At 35.6% G+C, this 10,849-nt stretch overlaps 1 protein-coding gene across 2 annotated transcripts in view; it reads left to right on the top strand.

Moving 5' to 3' along the window:
* LOC106868036 ((E3-independent) E2 ubiquitin-conjugating enzyme UBE2O) overlaps positions 1–10,849 on the top strand; it is a 109,269-nt gene that overhangs the window by 21,572 nt on the left and 76,848 nt on the right. For both annotated transcript variants that reach the window (XM_014913136.2, XM_014913135.2), the window contains exon 4: positions 3,719–3,956. In XM_014913136.2, the coding sequence (XP_014768622.1) occupies positions 3,747–3,956 (210 nt within the window). In that variant the 5' untranslated portion in view covers positions 3,719–3,746. The remainder of the gene's footprint in view (positions 1–3,718; positions 3,957–10,849) is intronic.

Here is a 10,849-nt window from a genome sequence, read left to right as displayed (position 1 = left end):
AAAGAGAAGGTCCCTGTCATTCGTCGATGAGGTAGTCTGCAGAAGGGTGTCATAAAATTGGTCTTTCTGTCCGTCGGGTAGCCCGGGCTGAGGGGCATAGGCCGAGATAATGGTTGCTAAACCATGGTGTAGGACTAATCTAATCTTAAGTATTCTATCGCATACTCTAACCACCTTGATTACCTTATCCACCCGTTTCTCTGCAAGAAGTATACCCACGCCCCCGACCCCGTCTGTGTTTCCTGCCCAGAAAATCTTGTACCTGTGTTCTTTGCCTGTGAGGAGCCTAGCAGAACAACCTCTCCACCTTACTTCTTGGAGGCAGCAGATATCGACACGTCTCCGTATTAATAAAATATACAAAATAAATTAAAATTTCTGTATAATAAATTTAAACTTATAGTTATATGATCTTATATATTATAAAATAGAAATCCATATTATAAGATATTGGTTTGTAATATTAGCACAGTTTGAATATTATTGATTAAATTGACTCCAGTTTCTGTGTAGTATTAATTTTAACAATTCTGGAATGATGAAAGTCAACCTTAGCAGAATTTGAACTCAGAACCTAGAATCAGACAATTCGTCTGATGTTCTTATGATTCTGCTAATCTTCAAAATATGTCCTGCAGGTATTTATTTACAACCGTTCAGACCTTGAGTTCAAATCCCACTGTGGTCAACTTTACTGTTTATCCTTTTTGGGGTTGATAAAATACCAGCTAAGTAGTGGATACATGACTAGTACTTTAATGTTAGCCTTGTGTTGTAGTTAGAAGTTAGTATTATTAGATATTGACAAATGTTGTAGAGCATAAAATAATCTCCTGGTGAGACAGAAGCCTGACAACTGTCTTCTATAGCCCTTGGCTGATCAAAGCCTTGTGAGTAGACTTGGTTGGTGGAAACTGAAAATGTCTGTTGTGTACATATATATGAATATTTATGTGTGTGTGTGTGTGTATGTTACTGCTCCTTGTTTAACGTCTCACAATAGTTGTAAATGAGTGTCACTGTTATATGAGTAGTGTCTCATTTCCAGTCTTCCATGAAAATGTGTCTGGTCATGAAGAAATATTTTGATTGGAAACATGAGAGTGTTGGCAGCAGGAAGGACATCTGGTCATAGAAAATCTGTCCCAATGAATTCCATCTGATCCATGCAGTCATGGAAAAGTGAACAGTAAATGTGTATGTTTGTACATATGCATGTATGTACAGGAGAAAAAAAAAATCCAAGACTGGGAGAATTCAGAAATATAATTCTAAAGGGTTAAAAAATAACACTAATGGGTTAAAAGAAAATACTTGGAGAAAGAGCAAAACAATGGTTCCAGTTTTGAAACTAAATATGTTATCTACTTTTGTTCTTCTAGGTCAGTAGTTCTCAATTGGGGTTCATGTGGCCCTTGGGGGTCCACATAAAATTTTGCTGTTAAAATTTATGTGCAATAAATTGGTTATATTTCTACAATACACAAAATATTTCAACACTTTTTATTATACAATCCTTAATAATATCTAATTATAAAAATATAATAGGACCTTTTTAAGTATCAAATATTTATTAGGGTCCAGTAAAGTAAAAAATCGGAATCAAATGGTTCCATAGGCAACAAGTAGTTGAGAACTGCTGTTCTAGGTTCTGAGTTTAAATCTTATAAAGTCTACCAAAATAGGAACCAGTCATATATTAGATTGAGCAAATGAAATAAGTGATATATTGAAATTACTCTAGTTACTGGTTCCAACCAGTTAGATAGTGGTGGATTGGCAGAATCATTAACTGTTGAACAGAAATGTCCAGTGGTATATAGTTATGGCCTTTTATGTTTGGGTTCAAATCCTGCCAATGTCAACTTTTGAGAGTTGATAAAATAATGTGCCAATCATGTACTGTTGTACTGTGGGAGATGGAAACCCAGGAAGACATGGGATGAAGTAGTAAGGGCTGCTCTCAAAGAGTTGAACCTCATGGAGGCAATGACAATGGGCCAAAATGTCTGGTGATATGAGGTCCTTGAGAAGACCTGCCCACCTCAACAAAACTGAGATCTAGAAGTGCTGTGTATTCCACTCCCATGTAACATTAATTAACCCCCACACCTATGAACCCAACTACATCTCTTCATTCACTATGCTTGCCTCTTCCCCTCTGCTCTTGTTTCCCAATACTTTGCCATCTTTCTCTCCTGTCCTCTCATTGTTGACTGTATCTTTGCTATCCTGCTGTTCACTGTGTTTATGACACACTGCACTCCCCTTCTCGTCCTCTCTCCCCTTTTACACACTTCTGAACTCCCTGCTCATTCACCCTGTCCTCTCCTTTGATGCATTCCATTTATATTCATGTCCTTGTACTTTGGTGGTACAACCTGATACATCACCCCCATCTCTGTAACCGGGATAACCATATATCTTCTCATATACATACACACACACATACACATATATACATACATATGGATTCATCCATACATATACATTCATACATACATAATATACACACACACACGTAAAAGCACCCACTACACTCTCTGAGTGGTTGGCGTTAGGAAGGGCATCCAGCTGTAGAAACTCTGCTAAAGTTAGATTGGAGCCTGGTGTTGCCATCCGGCTTCACCAGTCCTCAGTCAAATCGTCCAACCCATGCTAGCATGGAAAGCGGACGTTAAACGATGATGATGATGATATATACATGTGTGTGTATATATATTTATATATGTGGTTATGAGAGGTAATGGTGTCAATAAGACCCAGAGTTTTCAGGTAATGCTGAGTAAATGCTATGGACAGACCATAGTTAAGCTCCCGGTTCGGTGATTATGTGAATAAGGAGTCCAACATAGGTTATATATCAGCATGTGTATATATAAAAAAATTAAAATTTTTTCAGAATGAGATAAAAAACGAAGGCTGTGAAGATTTTAGAACATTTATAAATAGGTCTTACAGCTGTTTCCCATTCCTCCACTTCACTCTCTATTTCATATCTTATCTAAATTTACTATTGTTGAACCATTTTCTCACACCATCTCTAATGAAGGGATATAAAAAATATGCTGGAAACAGCTGTAAGACCTATTTATAAATGTTCTAAAATCTTCACAGTCTTGGTTTTTATCTCATTCTGAAAAAAAATTTATAAATATATATATATATATATATATATATATATATATATATATATATATATATATATATATATATATAATTTATATGTACATATATTTATATATGTACATATATATATTTATACATACACACATATATATACATTTATACATACATATACATATATAATATATATACATACACACACACACACACATATATATATAAAATTTAGTGATGCATCAGCTGAATTGCGTAAAACTGGAAGGCTACAAGCTTGCACTATTTAATCTAAAATTTGTTTAATGACGTAAAATGTTTTCAACCATATCAATTAAAGAATCTAGCAGAAAAAAAAAAAGGTTCTCGAGTAAATCCATATATATATAATGGGAGGTCCAATTGTAAAAAGTTGATAGATTGCAATAATTAGTTTCTTTTAAATACGTTTGTAAGTTAACCAATCGCTGGAAAACGGCCGTTGTTATTATTGAGCTAGCTCTGCATTGTTATTTTCGCTAAATTACCACAGACACCATGCCATGTGCATTCTTCTCTAATGCTACGACGACTATTGCTATTATTACTTCCGGCGCAGGTCGCTCCCACAATTCCCTGTCACAGGTATGGCTGCCTGCAATATATTCGACGAAGATGAAGTGTGTATGGTAACCGATAAAGGCTGTGTATATGGGCTGGTACTGGAAAATTCGGAGTATGTCAGCAGTGATGAAGAACAGAACGATCCAGATCAATTTTGCGACTGTGTACGGCGGGGTACTGTTCGTGTAGCATGGCATCCAGACGGCAAAGAATCGGTCGTTCCAGAGTGCAAGGTGAGATAATGCTTGCTTTTTGCTTTTCACTTAATTATTCTGTTTCATCGTTTGTATTTTTTTTAATTCTGATTTTTTTAAACTCACTGAGGTTGAAATCTCTAACAACGTTATCGTCCGTTTTAATCGTTGTCCCTGACGTTAAGGTTATTTGAATTGTTATTTGGAATTCGTCTACAATACTTCGATAATTTCTCTTTAACATGACCAAATTTAGTTCTTTAATATAAAAAAAAATCTGTCGCGGTGATTATTTAGCACTTTCCCATACAAACAGGATTAGTATATTATGTTTATGCGTATGTCATTGATGTATCGCAGTTTTATTTCTTAGCCATACTGCTTATTTAATTGTATGTATTGTTTCCGAAGTGAATATATATTGTAAATTTTGTAAAAACTTCCAACGTTTCAAACAACTCAATGGCTGTTCATAAATATTTACACGAGTACTATTAGCTGTATAGTTTTTAACTTGAAGTCCGCTTACAGCAATAACTAGAACATGACATCACAAATTAAAACAGATGAGGTGTTGTGATGCTTATGCCTTCCTTAAGGCATTGCTATAATACGTGGTTTCAGGTGAAAATCCTAAGTATTTATGCCAAGAACTTTCTACTGCATTCGATAGTTTTGAGATGCTATATATTCTAGAATACCTTGTAGTTTTCACTGTTTTTGTTTTAATGACATTGTTTTTAACACATTAATAATTTATTATTGTTACGTATTTATAATTTATTATGTCAGTTATTTTTATAAATTAAATTTTTATATACCTTTCCCGAAAATTTGTTTTACATATGGCTCATTTCCAGGCTTGCTGAGTGTTCTTCAGCTAGTATTTCACTCGATATGTCCCACGAAAGTATAAAGGTATATTTTTAGTCTGCATAAGAAATTATCACCATTATTCCAATTACCTCATGGTTAGATTTTCTATAAAATGACATCAGTCTATTAGCTTTCTTCATCATTTCTCGCTTTATTTACAATAGAAGAATGCGATTTATTACTATTACAACTATTTTTAGATATCAAAATAGTTTGCAAATAATGTTTTCGATGCCTATTGATGGTTTTTGGTTTTCTCAACTGTTGAACTTATCTTGTTTTTATATCATTAAATAGGCTGTTGCTATTTTCTCTATTTAGATGTTTCCATCCATCCATCAACTCGTACAGCTTTTAAACTTGTTTTGGCTATATCTGTACAACTTGAACGATTGATAGAATTTTCATTTTGTTGATGGCATTGATAACTGTCATGTCTTGATTTTCTAAAAGAAGTTTATAAATACATCTTATCAGTTGTCATGCACTATTCTCACAGGACTGGAAAATATATCTCCTGTTTTAAATTCATTTCATTTGGGTATTTAAGCATTTATTAGTTATAATTGTAATTCCAATCTCCTGCAACGCTTCAGACTCAACATTTAATTGCATTAATTTCACGCAGTCTCTCACACCACTTCTAAGGATGTTTGTAAGGACATTGACCCATCTCCTCCTCCTCGGACTCGCTTCGATGTTTGTTTGAAGTACATTAACCGCCACTAACCATGAATTTGCATATGTCATCCGATTACGTTCCATTCTTCCGAACGTCATTACATATTCACTACTTAAATGTAACACTCTGAGAGATCAGCTGGTTATGATATTACCAAGTGATGTTAGCACTGACAAATCAGTGTCGCGTATCCCATCGCTGACAATGTTGGCCGTGTAGGTGTTTATATATTCTATAGATTTCATTGATATAATATAGATTTCATTGATATAATATAGATTTCACTGATATATTACAATTTTAACCTATATAATATCAATTTGACTCCTATAAATTTAATTTAGATAATATATATCTGTTTTACATTGTATAAATATCCTTGTGAAATATATTATGAATTTTGCTTATGTAATATATGTATATAATTATATAATCCTAGTACTAACACGCTATCATAAATATAGCGTTTTGACAATACACTTTTATATATAACGATTTTATTGAATGTATTTTATGTATGCAGATACACACATATTTGTTTATTGTATATTTACTTAATAGGTGTTTATTACATATTTTTACTATTTTATAAATAATTACATAAAAATAGTTATATACGTTAAATATGATATATATTTATTGTATATTTATATAATAAATATATATAGGCGCAGGAGTGGCTGTGTGGTAAGTAGCTTGCTTACCAACCGCATGGTTCCGGGTTCAGTCACACTCTGTGGCACCTTGAGCAAGTGTCTTCTACTATAGCCTTGGTCTGACCAAAGCTTTGTGAGTGGATTTAGTAGATGGAAACTGAAAGAAGCCCGTCGTATATGTGTGTGTGTTTGTCCCTGCAACATCGCTTGTGTACTTATGTCCCTGTAACTTAGCAATTCAGCAAAAGACACCGATAGAATAAGTACTAGGCTTATATAGAATAAGTCCTAAGGTCAGTTTGTTCGATTAAAGGTGGTACTCCAGCAGAGCCGCAGTTCAATGACTGAAACAAGTAAAAGAATGAAAGAATATATAACAAGTTATATCATGCATATATTTATAATAATGATGTATTATATAGCGAATATATTATATCAGCTATATATTATATAACAAATGTATGCATACTCCATGAAGTGGTTGGCATTAGGAAGCAGATATTTGAACTTGGCTTAGCTCTCTGGTTCATCTGTTCATTTGAACTATCCAACCCATGCTAGCATGAGGAAAGGGGTGTTAAATGATGATGATATGTTTATATATGTAACATATATTTCTCAGTATGACTTACACCGTCTTTCTTGTGTTCTTTTGCCTCTCTCTCACAATTCTCTCATGCAGCCTACTCCTACTGATTCCCACCACACCTTCCTCTTACTTTTTCTCTACACTAGCATCCTCTTCGTCTCTTTCTAGAGTTTAAAGACACCATTATTGTTAATGGTCTGTATATTTTTGCTCCCATTTGTCCACTATGTTTCATTTGGAAACTTGTGTTTGGTTTGTTGTTTTCTCATCTGGTGCTTTTCAGATGAATGATCTCATGTTTTCCATTGCCAAAATTGTAGTGATTCTGGTTAAAAACATGGCTGATGAAATGGGTTCATCCATCTCTGTTCATTATCCTTTCCATTAATATATGTCTTTTTCAATATTATTTTGATATATTTGTATGAGTGTGTACATACATATATATATATATATATATATATATATGTAAAAATATGTATATCGTCATCGTTTAATGTCCACTTTTCATGCTGGCATGGGTTGCATGGTTTGACTGAAAGTTGGCAAGTCAGAAGACTACCACCAAGCTTCAATCTGATCTGGCAAAGTTTCTACAGCTGGATGCCCTTCCTAACGCCAACCACTCTGAGAGTGTAGTGGGTGTTCTTTTTACGTACCACTTGCATGAGGTCCAGTCAGGCAGTACTGGCATTGACCACACTTGAATGGTCCTTTTTACGTGCCACCAGCATGGGAGCCAGTCAGGCAGCACTGGCAACGACCCCGCTTAAATGGTACATTTTACATGTCACCGGCATGGGAGTCAGTCAGGTGGCACTGGCGTCGACCTTGTTGAATGGTGCTTTTTATGTGCCATCAGCACGGGTGCCAATCAGGAAGTACTGGCATCGGCCATGACAATGACTTCACTTGACTCAACAGGTCTTTGCAAGCGCAGTTTATTGCCCAATGATTGAAGGGTACTCTCAAATGGGCCAGTTTTGCTGCACTGGCATACGCCACGGTTACAGTCTCACTTGGTTAGCTGGGTCTTCTCAAACACAGCATATAGCTAAAGGTCTCAATCACTTGTCATCACCTCCTTGAGGCCCAACGTCCGAAGGTTGGGTCTACCTCTTCCACAGGTTCCATCTACTGCTAGGATGTGACACTTTTTCACACAGCTGTCCTCATCCATACGCAACACATGACCATACCAGCACACTCATCTCTCTTGCACACCACAACTGATGATTCTTAAGTCCAACTTTTCTCTCAGGGCCCTTACACTCTGTTGTGTATGCACGCTGACATTACACATCCAGTGGAGCATACTAGCTTCATTCCTTGCAAGCTTATGCATATCCTCAGCAGAGCATGGCTGTTCACACACGTGTCATACAGTCTACCTTTTCCTCTGAGCAAGAGGCCTTTGTCACCAGCAGCTACACTCTCAGAGCATCAACCCCTGCTACTGACTTAGTCACCCAGGTAATGGAAGCTATCAACTACTTGTTTTTCCTCCTGGAATGTGATGGAAGCTGTTTTCTGCACATTTTCAGTAGGTTGTGTTAACCTCATGAAGGGATGGTTTCATCCAAGGAAATACTTGTTCAATACCTAGTATATATTATATATATTTATTTATATGCACAGGGTGTGGTGAATAACCTGTTGTCTAGATTATGCAAAAATGAAAATAACACTGACATCTCATTTTAACAGGTATATTTTCCAAAATTACATAAAAATATCTTGAAATACTAAAGAGTAAATTTATTTAATAAAATTGCCATGGCCTTCAGACAATTTTGGAATCTCCTGCAACTCTTCTGGATGATCTCCTTGTTTACCCATAATCCTTGCCTTCAGTTCATCTTTGGTGTTACATGGAGTTTTGTTGGTCTTTCACTCAACTGTGCCCCACACATAATAATCAAGCAGGTTGCAGCCTGGGGAGTTAGGTGGCCAGATGTTAAGGGTGATGTGGTCGCAAAAATTGTCTGACAGCCACGACTGGATTCTCCTGCTTGTGTGGCACGGTGCAGAGTCCTGTTGCCAGACGTAGGGTCTTCCAGCAGCCACTCTCTTAACACAGGGTGGCACTACCTCCTCAAGGCACTTGGTGTAGGCCACCCTGTTGAGTCTGAGGCCATGTGGGAAGATAAAGGCACAATGTCGCCATCACTTGTGATCACTCCAAACATCATGATGTTAACTGGATGTTTGATTTTCATCACTCTCAGTACATGTCTTCGTATTGCACTGTCCTCAGATTGACACCCAAATACTCAGAAATGTTCTTATTGGAGCTTCCAGTGTGAATGCCAAGCAGTACAGCTTGTCGTATGCAAATTTCTGGCTAAGTGAATTGCGTCATAGTGCTTTTTTTTCTCAGACAGTGCCCAGTTGACAAAATCAAAACCAAACTATGCACATGCACGAAATTAAAAATATAAAATAGTGACATTTTACCCATCGCACCATATATATATATATGTATATATATATATATATATATAAAAAAAAAAAGTGGGGTTCAAAATTCACAGCAGCTGTTTCAGCATTATTTTATCTATGCATTCTTAGATCACATCGTGGCAAAAATCCACCATCTTCAAGTAAATTTGAAAGATATAAACAGGTAAGGCAGAAATAGGTGGCTAGTTCACCAACAATCATGATGGAAAAAGTGAAATTTTCAGAAAACACAATAGAATTTATAGAGGAAGTGAATCAAAAATATAGAGGGAAACTAATTCAAACTACTTATTTTCAAGTTGTTATCTTAACAAATCCAGCAACTGATATATATGTGTGTGTGTGCGTGTGCATGAGGGCGCATAACTTAGTAGTTTGGGTGTTGCATTTACAACCTCTAGATTGTGATTTCAATTCCTAGACTGGGTGGTGTGTTGTGGTCTTGAGCAAAATACTTTTGTTCAAGAACACAACGTTCGACACCCAACATGTGGTACACCGTGCATCTGTTCAGACAACATTGATTTGATGTAGTGAGCGAGCTAATGTGTGGCACAAACATTTGGTCACTATAAACAAATCATTTGTGCAGGTTGTTCAGCAAAAGCTGAGTGTTCACACATCATTTTCGACAGGAGTCTGTATGTATATATATATATATATATATATATATATATATATATATATATATATATATATATATACATACACACACATGCACTCAGGACGTTACCGACGGTAAACAATATGAAATACGAAAACAAATGAGTTCAATACACAAACAACGAGAGAAACAAATGGAAAACAGCACAAGTAACATAAAGAACAACCCTTCATCAGTTATCGGCTGTCTATCTACTCCTTATTTCGACAATATGAGTCTTTAAAAACAGATGCTCCTATAAGTACCAAGGTCGTTCTTTATGTTATTTGTCCTGTTTTTCATTTGTTTCTCTCGTTGTTTGCATAGAACTGCTTTGTTTCTGTATTTCATGTTGTTTACTGCTGGTGACATCCTGTACCCATATATGCATGTGTGTGTATATATGTGTATATATATAGCCTGCATTTGCTGCACTAGTGGCTTTAGGATTTTCCTACTTTCAAGTATGGGGCTGTGTCTAGTTTTATTGTTTCTATTAGTTCATTCTATGATAAGGCTTTTTAGAGTCTAATTGGATCTAAATGAAAGTTTTTAAGTTATTAGTAACAGTAAGGAAAATAGTGGTAGTTATAATATCAATACAACAGTATATTCTAACCTACCTACTCTTTGTGTAATGCTAAATGAAATGAATTAAATGGAATAAACACTTAAGGTAGTGGTAGTAGAGGAGGCATTGGTGGTGATGTTTGAAATGGGAAATGATGAAAGAAAGAGAAAAAGGAGATTTAAGCACATAGAGGGAGGGGAGAAGCAAAAAAAAAAAAATCAGTGTCTTTAGGTATCATTTTCTCAGTCTTTTTCTGCATTTGTTTGAAGTGCTTTAGAAATTGTACTTTTGTATATAAAAAAAAGAATTATTTCAGTACAAGAATGGAAAAGTGTTAAATTCTGTATGTATGTATGTATATGTGTGTGTGCATGGATGTCTCTCTCTCTCTTCATATGAAAGAGACATAGATGATGAAGGTATCATCATCATCATCGTTTAACGTCCGCTTT

This window comes from Octopus bimaculoides, chromosome 9, assembly GCF_001194135.2.
Source record: "Octopus bimaculoides isolate UCB-OBI-ISO-001 chromosome 9, ASM119413v2, whole genome shotgun sequence".
Taxonomy (NCBI): Eukaryota; Metazoa; Mollusca; class Cephalopoda; order Octopoda; family Octopodidae; genus Octopus; species Octopus bimaculoides.
Note: the sequence above shows the minus strand (reverse complement) of the source record. Positions and strands in the feature narration are given on the sequence as shown.